Source organism: Kwoniella shandongensis, chromosome 14 (genome assembly GCF_008629635.2).
Source record: "Kwoniella shandongensis chromosome 14, complete sequence".
NCBI lineage: Eukaryota > Fungi > Basidiomycota > Tremellomycetes > Tremellales > Cryptococcaceae > Kwoniella > Kwoniella shandongensis.
Genome location: NC_089300.1, coordinates 302,113 through 313,813, shown reverse-complemented (window position 1 = coordinate 313,813; position 11,701 = coordinate 302,113). Strand labels below are relative to the sequence as shown.

Sequence of the window (11,701 nt, the reverse complement as noted above, 5' to 3'; positions counted from 1 at the left end):
GGGAGATGGTGGATCAGCACTAGGTCTCTTATATGTTTACATGCCTTGCGCTCGATTCCGATCTCGGATCGGAAAAGCTTCTTGATCCCCAAAGACTGAACTTGACTCACACTGTACAAGATGATGATCCTCCGAGTGCTAAACGAGTGTATGTGAGGCTTTTCTGCTTTGGTCCCTTTCCTGAAGAAGACGGCGTTGAAGAGATGAAGAGGCAGAGAAATGTATGAATCAGTTCCGAGACATCAATAACAGCAGCAAAAGTTATTTTTTGGTGCGATTCATTCCATTCACCACCACCACCACAACCATCACCAACTCGAGCGAGGCGCCTGCTCAGGGGAAATAGACCGACGGATGGCGGCGGCGACGGTGGAATCCAGTGAAACAGACCGCAAAGGAGGACTGTGCAGTAACGATGATTGATGACGCAGGGGGCGATCTTTATCTCATCTCATCTCTCGTTGTGGTAAGAGCGCCGAGAGAGGAGTGAAAACAGTCAACATCTCAATTGAACGCGTCTGGTAATAATGGTAAAAATCTCTCTACAGTAATCAGGCGTTTCAAGTTCAGGGTTCCTGGCCAAACTCTAAACTCCATCCAGCACACGTACACGTACAGAAATAAACAGACATAGCGTACCAGAGTTCTATTGGACGTGCGGCGCGGAGGGAAGAGGTGATCGGGAGGAGAAACATAATTCCACCCGGAATAAACCCATTATCATCATTGAATTGCCCAAACCGGCGCCGATTTGTACCACAACCCGTTGCCACCTACACAAGTGGTACTCGTCATGCCGTACTTGGTCCCATTGAGCCACACGGTGCCATTGCCGCCTCGCCGACATACAAGCATGCATGCATGCAATTCGGAAAAAGTTGGAAAAGAGACACAATGATCGTCGAGAACCGAAGCCAAGTCTGTGCATACGCAATGGTCCGGACCGTTCCGGTCTCGTTGCCGTTGTTGTTGTCGGTGTCACGGAAAGGCGCTGCGAGGAACATGCTGCATGTGTCATGATGGCAGACGGAGAGGTACGAGGAACTGCACTAAATCGATCATCTCGGTCGGTCTAGACGGCATGGCTTTCTCCTGTCATCGTTTGGTTCCGACCGGAAACGAAGCTGCGGTTCATTTCCGTCGCTATTTTTGAAACGACCGCACTGTGATTTGTTGTTGTTTACAACTTTGAGGTGTCACGCAGTGTACATGTATACGCATCCCACCATGACTTTTGATGCATAGCAAAGGAATGGGTATCGGATATCCATTGAGACATGTCTACAATGGATCACAGTCTCAGCCTACCAAACCAAACACCGCAACCCATACCTATCCACTATCCATACAAGACACGATTCATCGAGTGGATCAGATCACCTCAAACAGGTAATAGAGGCGCACCCTTCCAACGCAAAAACTTTCATAGTTGGACATGACGTAAAATGTCTGATCTACAAAGATCGTCTTTTGTCTCACTACTGTGCGTACCTACAGTATTGATTAGTCCAAGCGATCTACATCTCGTAATGACAATAATCCGTTCAAACAGATAGTCTTCGTTCGCTTAGCAACGGTGATCATTTTGGTGGTGGCTCGCCAAGCTTAATTCATTAAGTTGTCAGTACGAGTGATACGGTGTGCACCGGCGTCTTCATATCATTTAAGCGCCAAGGTGAGGTATCGAAAGTAACAGTATGCCGCTTTCTCCGGCGACGCATAAAGACGACGATCACAACAACGACCTCACATCTTTGATTCCAGAATAAACGAAAAGCGCCGAGCACATAAAGAGGGGGACGCCACGGCTAATCGCCACGTTACGGTAAACGATTGAACAGATTCCCAAGCCATAGCGTCATGTTATAGCAGCCAAGACGTCTGTATGGACGATCTTGCGATCTGTTCCGGATGAATAGAATGATGCATTGTCAGTCAAAGATCGACAGATGAATGACGACGACGACGAGACAGTATTGTAGATCATTCTATGAGTCATGCATGGATCATGGAATGATGGGGGCACCGGTCAATGGTGAGACCGGATGAATGGAAGGATATCTAATGCCGCGGATAGAAAGGTTGCAGATGTGTGTCTCCATACATTGATACGAATTGGTGAGGTGAAACGTGTCGCATATAAAGTATGGAGTAACGCCAAAGGAAGATCTGTTTAATGCATACAGCTCGAAAGGATGATCGACATGGAGATGTGTGAGGTTGTACATACGATGTTTGGTGTGCCTCATACCGGTCTGACAACATAGTACCTGTTCCGTGGCATCAATAACGTTCTCTCATCACTCTCTTTGTCTTCATATCGTGTACATCTACGTTGTGACTCATCTGTCTATCTACTAGCATAACTAATTCACTTCCAAAAGTGTTCAGCAAGAAAACCTAGTTGGAGACTAATTGACTTCGAATAGTACTGAACAAGGCTGCCTTACTCTGCAATCGTCACGCAGAACCAGGTTCGAGCTCATATTCACACCGACAACTACATCAAGTCTATAAGACCGTAACAATGTCGAGGTTACGACGAAGATTATCCTTGTTCAACTTACTCACCTTGACGGCATTTCTGATCTCACCCGTCTTGTCCACTCCTGCGAATTCACCTCCTCCTCAGAACAAGGAACGTCTTGTAATCCGGTCTGGAGGTCAATTGAGTAGGAGCGTTCCTCCAGCCGACTATGCACTTGACGCCAATAACGGTGTGAGCGATACTACTCCCTCTAAGACACCGACCACTGTTGTCTCGGTTCAAGGTGGAAGTGAGCCAACGACCACCGAAGTTGTCGTTTCCAGCATAGATAATGTGTCAAGCACTGCTCATAATGTAACTAATTCGACATTATCACTAGCCACTTCGCTCCTTACAAACCTTACCATCTCCAACTCCACTTCGACAACATCAAATCTCACGAATTGCATCTCCGCCTCTGGGGACTGTACGATCTACCTCTCCGCCCTATCCAATTGTACCACAGATCAATGTGCTTGCTCTTTGACGTTTCAAGCACAACTCTGTGCGATGTGCGTTTCTTCGCATGAGGAGGACGAGAGTAAGATGGAGGAGGTAGTGAAAAGGTATAATGACCTCTTGACGGAGTGTAGGGCTGAAGGATGGTTGAGTGACCCCGAGGCGACGATTAGTGCGAACAAGAGTGAAACTGGAACGGAGAGCAGCACCCCTACGCAGACAGGACATAGTTCACAGATTGGAGCTATCGGCACAGCGAGTATGACAACCACATCTCATATTGGAGGCACCACTCCGAGCGATGCAAGCTACACGCAGAGCCCGATTCGAACAAGTGAGGTAGGGCAGACTGCCTCATCTTCACTGTCTGCAAGTCCATCAGCTTCGTCTGGTGGCAATGCTGAGAGTGGAACGAGTCGTGATGCCTCTTCATCGACACACTCGACTTCCACGCCCTCGTCTCAACCTCAAGACTCATCGTCCACATCTGATCCTTCTCTATCTTCCTCGACGAGCCCAATTTCCCCTTCTAGCCCAAGTAGTGGCACCGCCCCAGACGCTACTAACCACGATACTAGCCCCGCCTCTGCCGGAACCCCTCCGACGTCCGTCAACTACCCTGCCACATATCCAGGATTCGTAGCAGCTGCCATGGTGACTTCGAGCTCATCAGCGCCAAGCGATGGTATCACAATCATAACATCGACTCAGCACTTGTATCCTGCTTCATCTCCCTCTGCATCTGCATATGCAGGTGTCGTGGCAGAGCAACAGAGCTCTTCCTCCGACGAATCTGACTCAAGCTCGGATACCGAGGCTGACAGTGATGATCCCGATATCACTGTGTTCACTTCATATTCTACCATCCTTCCAACTGTTACTCCTTCCAACTCAGCCTCAGCGTCTGCAGGACTTCTCAACGCAAGTGCGAGCGCCGCTACCACCCTCGCCCTCTCCGGCATGCTAGCGACAGATTCCGACGCCCTTCAACCAAATACAAATACAACAGTCGACACTCAAGACCATGCATCTATAACTACTTCTTCGACTGGGGCGGTCAACGCATCTTTGATGTTCTTCTCTTACGAGATTAGTAGTGATTGTACGAGCGATTGTCAAGTCTGGAAGCAGTTGTCCCAGGTAAGTTAAGTTGTGTTCCCTGCACTGCAGATTGACCGATCGACAAAAGACGGAGCTGACATTGGTCTGATCTCAGCAATGTACTGCTGATAGTTGTATGTGTACGAGCTCAGGATTAACAAGTTCGAGTTCTTGTTCCGACTGTATAGGACGAGAAGAACATGGGGATGACTACCCTAATCAAATGAGCGCTTATGCCGGTAAGCAAAATGTTCTCATTTCTTGCTCTCCAGCCCACTGACACTGGTACACTACTCGTAGCCTTCGAAGCCAATTGCTCTTTGTCAGACTCGTCGTTCCTATCCACCGAGAGTGTTGCTGCAGATGGCAGCAGTGGTGCCGGTGCGGGCGGTAGTGGTGGGCTAGGTCTTACCGCGCCATCGCCTTCAGTCACTCGAAGTACGAATCCGTTTGGTCAGTATGGCGAAAGTTCGTCAACTAGTACGATTACGGCGACGGTGGAAGCGGCACAAGGAGTGATCACTTCGAGTGTAGTTAGTTCCGCGATGTTGGTGAGAGTGAAGCCGGCATGGTTAGCAGGAACGGTAGTAACAGGCATGAGCATGATAGGAGGTACATGGATAACTGTTATGTTGTGTAGTTAGCGTGAGTGTCTGTGCGCGACATTGCATAGGCTGTACAATATGAAATGGCGAAAGGCGAAAAGCTATAGGGAGCTTGTGTAAATTAAGATAAGATGATTTGAACATGTACAAGTGATGGATATAGTACAATGCTACTATGCAATAGTCCACGAACATCAATAACGAGGTGTTCTTCCACTCCATCTCAGGCAGATAGCAGACAGATCACACCCACTCATGCAGAGCCTCCCTTCTCATAACTCGCCTCTACAGTTTCTAACGCCTTTCTAAACTCGTCCGACATGACTCCCTTTTTCACGTTGTCGTAATCGTACATGACGATGGTGCTGCATAGCGCACGATATCAGCGACTGCTCCTTCAACGTCCTGCTAGAGACCGGGATTATATCGCTTAAGGATCCGATCCCATTTTTTGCGTCCAGATAGACGTGTAGGAAGAATCAGGACTTACCTATCACATAACGCTACTACTCTTTCATCCTTGAGCGACCAGGCGATGTGTTTCAACCCAAAGCTCGCCCGGTCCGCATTAACACCATGTAGCTGACTACATATCATCATCTAACGCCGCAATTTCAAGATCAGCTGACTGTCCACAGCAATGAGCGTAAGAGTCAAGATCACTCACTGTATCGGGATACGTGACTGGCGCCTTGTATTTGATCGAAACGTCCTTGATGATAACTCCTGTCCCTTTGCCCGCCTATCAACATACGTCAATACATTGCGCAATCTTTGAGGAGAATCACATGGTGATGCGGAGACTCACCATTATTCTCTGTATGGTTCCCTCTGGGAGTAAGGTGCCCCATGATTCGAAATATCGGATTCGAGCAGATTCGAACCATTGTAGATAGTTGACGTTGTTGACGTGTCTATGAAGATGGGTCGTAGTATCAGCGACAGCATACTAAGACAATGACACCAAAGTGATATAAGACGAGATGAAGTTTCCATGAAGTTAAAAGTTGAGAGTGAAGCGCAGCGTCTACCCATGACTGCAGGAAGGGACAGTCTGTCAAACTCACTGGAAGGTATCACAGTTGCCCCATGCTACAGGCCACGTCAATACACCGGCCGTATCATACCCCTGTTCTCTAAAATATCTCAAAGCCAATTCTTTCTTCCCACTCCCCTCATTCAACCACGGTCTATCATCTGGTGTTTCCCTGCTCTGGAGTTGTATCGCTGATCCAGCCTGAGCCTGAGCCTGAGCCTGAGTGGTGAGGGTGATGGGCGGTCGAGAGGTAGAATGATCTTCTTCGTGTTCTGGTCCATTTGTACCGGGGGGGATATGGTAATGTGAAGTTGGATCTTGGAATTTGGCATATAGCTCCTACATGCACATTTCATTAGCTAATTGCCTTGGGTCATACTGGAGCAACGACCCATGGTCTATGACTCACGCGTAATCGAGCAGATTGGTCATCTAGCATCTTGGTCGATGTGTGCAGATTCCTAACTCTCGCTCGTGAAGTTTGTTTAGCCAGCGTATAGGCAAAAGACGAGACCTTCATCGTGGATGCCTTTATAGCCTGATACTACTGCTGCGCTATTCGGGGTATCGGTGTACAGGCGATGCAAGTAGCGATCAATGTTATCGAAATGTATCGCTCGGGTACACCGATACACTGTACAACGGAGCTTGGACGCCGGGTGAGCATCGCAAAGCGAACATCACGTGATCGGGCGATTGGAGGGGTGTGTTTACGGCTTATGTATGCGTGTATAGCAAAAAGATATGATCGCACGCTCTGCAACGGAAGCCAGAGAGAGGATGGCCAGGTGGCGTAGAGAAGAGTAAGACGTTCTCATCGCACATGAATCAGTTGTCAGGACCGACATATCTAAAAGAAATTCCTGTGGTCAATGCCCGACGTCGCTGAAGGCCGGATAGAAGATTTTAACAGGATTGTATGTATCATTGCAATGCTCACACGCCCACACTGCGATGAGCCAGGATATCATGCATTGGTACACATAATAAGTCGCAAGAAACGAGCAGGAGAAACCATTAATCACTATATGGACCTGTTGACTACCAAGAACAAGAACAAAATCATTGCTACGGGCGATCTTTTTTGATGATGAGAATTGAGAATTGAGAATTGCGTGTGGGGGTATAGTTGTATATGTTAAGCAGGCAGATATAGATACTCAATACACAGGACGTTTAGTCAAAGGTGACTTTTTGGCCCTCGGCCTTGACGATACCACCAGTTCGGGCACCACTAATAGAGCAAAAAAAGTCAGTCAGATGGTCCGACAGCGGATATATGCTGCACAAAACTCACCCTCGGGGAGGTCCACCTCGTCCACGACCACCACCTCGACCGCCACGGTCTTGGAATCCACCTCGACCACCACCTCGTCCACCGAAGCCACCACCACCACCTCGGCCACCACCTCGACCACCGAAACCGCCTCGACCACCACGGTCACCGCCGAAACCACCTCGGCCACCACCGCTTCGGCTCTCGTCCTTGGGGGGAGCGTAGTCGACTCGGATAGGTCGGCCAGCGACCTCGACACCGTTCAAAGCTTGGAGAGCGGAAGTAGCTTGGTCAACGGAACCGAATTGGACGTAACCGAAACCCTTGGGGGCACCAGTCTCCCTGTCGGTAACCAATCGAACGCTCTGGACATCACCGTGCTCGCCGAAAGCCTCGTAGATCGCGTCCTCAGTGATGGAGAATGACAAAGATCCGACGAAAAGGGTCTCAGCAGGAGTAGAGACCTTGTCACCGAAGGCCTTGGCCCTTCGCTCAGTAGCTTGGGCGGGGTTTCGCTGGGTAGCGTAGTTGACTCGGATCTTTCGGCCATCAACCTCGGCACCGTTCTTCTCGATGGCCTTGGCGGCGGACTCGAGGTCGGTGAACTCGACGTAACCGAAACCTCGGGACTTTTGGGTGTCACGGTCGAAGACGACACGGGCGGAGACGACCTCACCACAGTCCTCGAACTCGGACTTGAGCCAGTCGTTGTCGACGTTCCATGAGAGCTGACCGACGAAAACGTTGGTGGAAGCCTCCTCGTCACCACCGTCGGCGGCCTTGACCTTCTTGGCGGGAGCCTCGACCTCCTCCTCAGCCTTTCGCTTGCCTAAGCCGATATCAGCGATTGCACCGAGACTAATAGCTCAGAGTACTCACCGTTAGTCTTGGGCTCCTCCTTGGCCTCCTCGACCTTCTCCTCCTCATCGTCATCAGAAGAGTCGTCAGAGTCGTCAGAAGACTGTGCAATGTCAGCATATATGCCTTGAGCACCAACACCGAAGCTCACCTCTTCGCTCTCCTCCTTGGCAGCAGCAGGGGCAGCGGCCTTAGCAGCAGGCTTAGCCTCCTCCTCGTCGGAAGACTCCTCAGAGTCGTCAGAGTCCTCCTCGGACTCGCTGTCAGAAGACTCAGACTCGGCCTTCTACAAAGGTCGCTCATGTCAGCGATGAACCGTAACAATATTTTTGTATCACAGAAGCACAACGCACAGCAGCAGCGGGAGCAGCGGCAGCGGGCTTAGCCTCCTCTTCATCGGATGACTCGTCGGAAGACTCCTCGGAATCGGACTCGGACTCGGACTCGGAGCTCTCTGAAGGGGGAGGAGGGGGTGTAGGGCTCTTGGCCTTCTTCGATTTCTTCGACTTCTTCTCCTCCTGCCGTATAGCATGACACGATCAATACAAAAGGATACAAGTAAAAATGCGCTGGATGTTTGGAAGTTGGGACTGTGAACTCACCTTGGCAACAACGGGGGCGGTAGCGACCTTGGCACCTTCCTTCTTGGACTTCTTGTCGGCCTTCTTGTCGGCGTTCACCTTGGCGGCGGCGGCGGGGGGAGCAGCAGATTTGGCGGCTTTGGCCATTTTGATTGTTTTTATGAAGTGGATGGGGGGAGGGGTAAGGGGATGTAAAAGTAGAGAGGTTGTTGAGAAGAGAAGAGGAAAGGGGAAGAGATCGATTGACAGTGAAATCATAACTACCGAGTGCATATACGGAAATTCTTTCAAAACTAAAATATGATATCAGCTCACGTGACATCATATCAGAGGGAAGTTTTTCCTTGCACCGCTTACAACCTTAGGCGCACATTAACTGAACCTGGCTATGAACCACTGTTCGCGAGCCTTTCTCGGCCGATTAGCTCCGACAGACTAGACAGGTGGTTTACGTCTTTGAAAGAACGAAACAGGCGGAGCAGCAACCAACCAAGCAACCAGACAGCACTTTGGTTCCTCTTTCAACAACCATCACATCTCTGATCATCTCTCTGTATCAAATTACTCTCCTGTATCAAAAACCAAAAACGTCTTCGTACTCCCTCTCCACCTTCAACATCATGTTCGCCCGATCAGCCTCAAGGAGCGTCGCCTCTTCCCTCCGTTCTGTCAAGGTCAGCTTCCCCTTTCCTCCTGAGGATGACGAACTGACATCTTCATCTGATACACAAATAGACCCCTGTCAGATTCTACAACTCTGCCTTCCAGTCATCTACCCCTACCTCTGCCTTTGCCGGTAAGAAGGGCGCAAACGTATGTCCAAGAAGAGCAGCTTCAGACGCTGCAGGAACCCTATCTGATGTTGTTCACAGGGCAACTACACCGTCACCCTCGTCCCTGGTGATGGTATCGGTCCCGAGATTGCTGAGAGTGTGAAGACCATCTTCAAGGCTGCCAAGGTGAGCAGCTCAAGGTCACTAGCATGGAGAAGACGACTGATGAATTTGTGATCGCATTAGGCCCCTATCGAATGGGAGGAGGTCGACGTTACACCCATCCTCAAGGATGGAAAGACTGTCATCCCTGACGAGGCTATCAAGAGCATCAAGAAGAACACTGTTGCTCTCAAGGGTCCCCTCGCTACCCCTAGTGAGTGCTCGTTGGCCTCTTTGCTGTGTTGCGTACAGAGGCGGTGTCATTGTGACTCCTGCTACCATTATCTGGTATCTCGACATGGCCTCTGAAGTCTTCCCCTCACAACTGGTCTCCCGATCCCCCCTCATTATGCCCTCACATGAGCGAATGCGCTGACATCTCTCCAGTCGGAAAGGGTCACGTCTCCCTCAACCTTACCCTCCGACGAACATTCTCCCTCTTCGCCAACGTCCGACCATGTGTTTCCATCCAAGGATACAAGACTGCTTACGACAACGTCAACACTGTCTTGATCCGAGAGAACACTGAGGGAGAGTACTCTGGTATCGAGCACGAGGTGGGTGAAGCTCAAGCAATAGGCATTGGAGAGGCTCCGCTTACCGTATGGATATAGATTGTCGACGGTGTTGTGCAGAGTATCAAGCTTATCACCCGAGAGGCTTCCGAACGTGCGTTGCCATCTTTTACAATCATATTCGATATCTAACATATTCTCTTAGGTGTTGCTCGATATGCTTTCCACTACGCGTCTGAGAACGGCAGGAACAAGGTTACCGCCGTCCACAAGGCCAACATCATGTGCGTGGTAATGCCCAGGTGCTTAACAGATATATGGGGTGAAACTGACGGATCTGAATTTGTAGGAAGATGTCCGACGGAATGTTCCTTACTGCCTGTAGAGATGTCGCCAAGGAGTACCCCAACATCGCTTACGACGAGGACCTCCTTGACCGAGTCTGCTTGAGGGTGAGTGGTGAAGTCGTGTGTGGATGAGACGGCCAGCTAATGGGGTGTTTCACAATAGATTGCTACCGACCCTACACCTTTCGCTGACCGAGTCATGGTTATGCCTAACTTGTGAGCGAAGCGTTGGAATAAACGGGCATAGCTTACCTCTGCGTTTAGGTACGGTGACATCTTGTCTGATCTTTCAGCTGGTTTGATCGGTGGTCTCGGTCTCACTCCCTCCGGAAACATCGGCAAGGTGGGTTGACAACTGGCGGAAGATATCATTGAGACATTCGCTGACATCAGGATAGGACGCCTCCATCTTCGAGGCCGTCCACGGTTCCGCTCCCGACATTGCCGGTAAGGGTCTTGCCAACCCTACCGCTCTCCTTCTCTCCTCTTTGATGATGCTCCGGTGCGTGCAACCTCCAGATCTGGCGATACAGTAACTGACATTGCGCTCGCAGACACATGGGATTGTACGAGCTCGCCGACAAGATCGAGAAGGCTGCTCTTTCCGTAAGTTCCGATCGCCTGCATCAGCAGTAAGGCGAAAGCTAATCAGACTTTTGACCTTCAGACCATCGCCGAGGGTAAGGCTATCACTGGCGACTTGGGTGGTAAGGCTTCTACTCAACAATACACCGAGGCTATCTTGGCCAAGCTCCAGTAGGGGAATTGAGGAATCTAGCGGGGGAGTTGTAGAAGGATGTTCATTCAATGCAAAATCTAAGGGAAACTCCGGGGGGACCGTTGGACGGGTGATTTACTGACTGTTATAATGCAGCACAGTTGTCGCTGCAATGGAAGGTTGACGCTGGAATTCGTGGACACAGAAGAGACGTCGTAAGTGAGACGTCAGGGTATTGGTATCGATGCAAAGTTCCAGCTGTTTCATGTAAGGTGAAGTACTGTCTGTGAGACCTGCAAGCCACTGGGCACTGGAGTGCTGATGGACAATTGAGCGTCGACGTTCGTGCAGGGTGTTGAATATCGACAATCTCACACGAGTGTGCGTGAGCTCGCAATAATTGTCTGAACAGTTGGTTCATTCCCCTTTGCACGACGAAGCTGTATTGTCGGCAGCTTATTATGTCGGAGATCACAGCATTAACTAAAGTGTGGCTTGTTGGTTCAGCTTGTTTATCTGTTAGGATACCAGCGGAGCCATTCACTGGGAGCGTTGTCTTCCAAGCTGAAGGTGTAATTTGGTTGTAATCTAAACAGTCGTCTGAGCGTCAGGCTACCCTGCATAATCGACAAGGGCGAGACCATGAAGTGAAATTGCGCTTGCTACTTTGCATCAGACTCATTCGCGTGTTTTGGACGTCGTTACCTTGATCACATGATAAGCGTTTATGAGTGTCTTGTCTT

The 11,701-nt window shown here is 49.9% G+C and overlaps 4 protein-coding genes across 4 annotated transcripts; 2 read left to right on the top strand and 2 right to left on the bottom strand.

Moving 5' to 3' along the window:
* Nucleotides 1–2,204: 2,204 nt before the first annotated feature.
* CI109_107202 (uncharacterized protein) lies at nucleotides 2,205–4,731 on the top strand (the record flags this gene model as incomplete). Its single annotated transcript, XM_065967980.1, has 4 exons — nucleotides 2,205–2,214; nucleotides 2,430–4,126; nucleotides 4,203–4,326; nucleotides 4,388–4,731. 4 exons carry the CDS (start codon nucleotides 2,205–2,207, stop codon nucleotides 4,729–4,731), a joined length of 2,175 nt encoding a protein of 724 aa, XP_065824052.1.
* A 214-nt stretch (nucleotides 4,732–4,945) lies between these two features.
* On the bottom strand, nucleotides 4,946–6,248 carry CI109_107201 (uncharacterized protein; the record flags this gene model as incomplete). Its single annotated transcript, XM_032003658.1, has 6 exons — nucleotides 4,946–5,057; nucleotides 5,183–5,292; nucleotides 5,360–5,434; nucleotides 5,501–5,606; nucleotides 5,760–6,067; nucleotides 6,138–6,248. 6 exons carry the CDS (start codon nucleotides 6,246–6,248, stop codon nucleotides 4,946–4,948), a joined length of 822 nt encoding a protein of 273 aa, XP_031862071.1.
* A 656-nt stretch (nucleotides 6,249–6,904) lies between these two features.
* Nucleotides 6,905–8,590, bottom strand: CI109_107200 (uncharacterized protein; the record flags this gene model as incomplete). The annotated part of the gene is made up of 6 exons (XM_032003657.1): nucleotides 6,905–6,962; nucleotides 7,026–7,833; nucleotides 7,884–7,965; nucleotides 8,014–8,148; nucleotides 8,216–8,380; nucleotides 8,465–8,590. 6 exons carry the CDS (start codon nucleotides 8,588–8,590, stop codon nucleotides 6,905–6,907), a joined length of 1,374 nt encoding a protein of 457 aa, XP_031862070.1.
* A 473-nt stretch (nucleotides 8,591–9,063) lies between these two features.
* Nucleotides 9,064–11,000, top strand: CI109_107199 (isocitrate dehydrogenase, NAD-dependent; the record flags this gene model as incomplete). Its single annotated transcript, XM_032003656.1, has 13 exons — nucleotides 9,064–9,117; nucleotides 9,179–9,256; nucleotides 9,316–9,402; nucleotides 9,463–9,592; nucleotides 9,766–9,935; nucleotides 9,993–10,047; nucleotides 10,099–10,177; nucleotides 10,243–10,345; nucleotides 10,404–10,456; nucleotides 10,505–10,583; nucleotides 10,639–10,742; nucleotides 10,795–10,846; nucleotides 10,908–11,000. 13 exons carry the CDS (start codon nucleotides 9,064–9,066, stop codon nucleotides 10,998–11,000), a joined length of 1,137 nt encoding a protein of 378 aa, XP_031862069.1.
* Nucleotides 11,001–11,701: the final 701 nt, after the last annotated feature.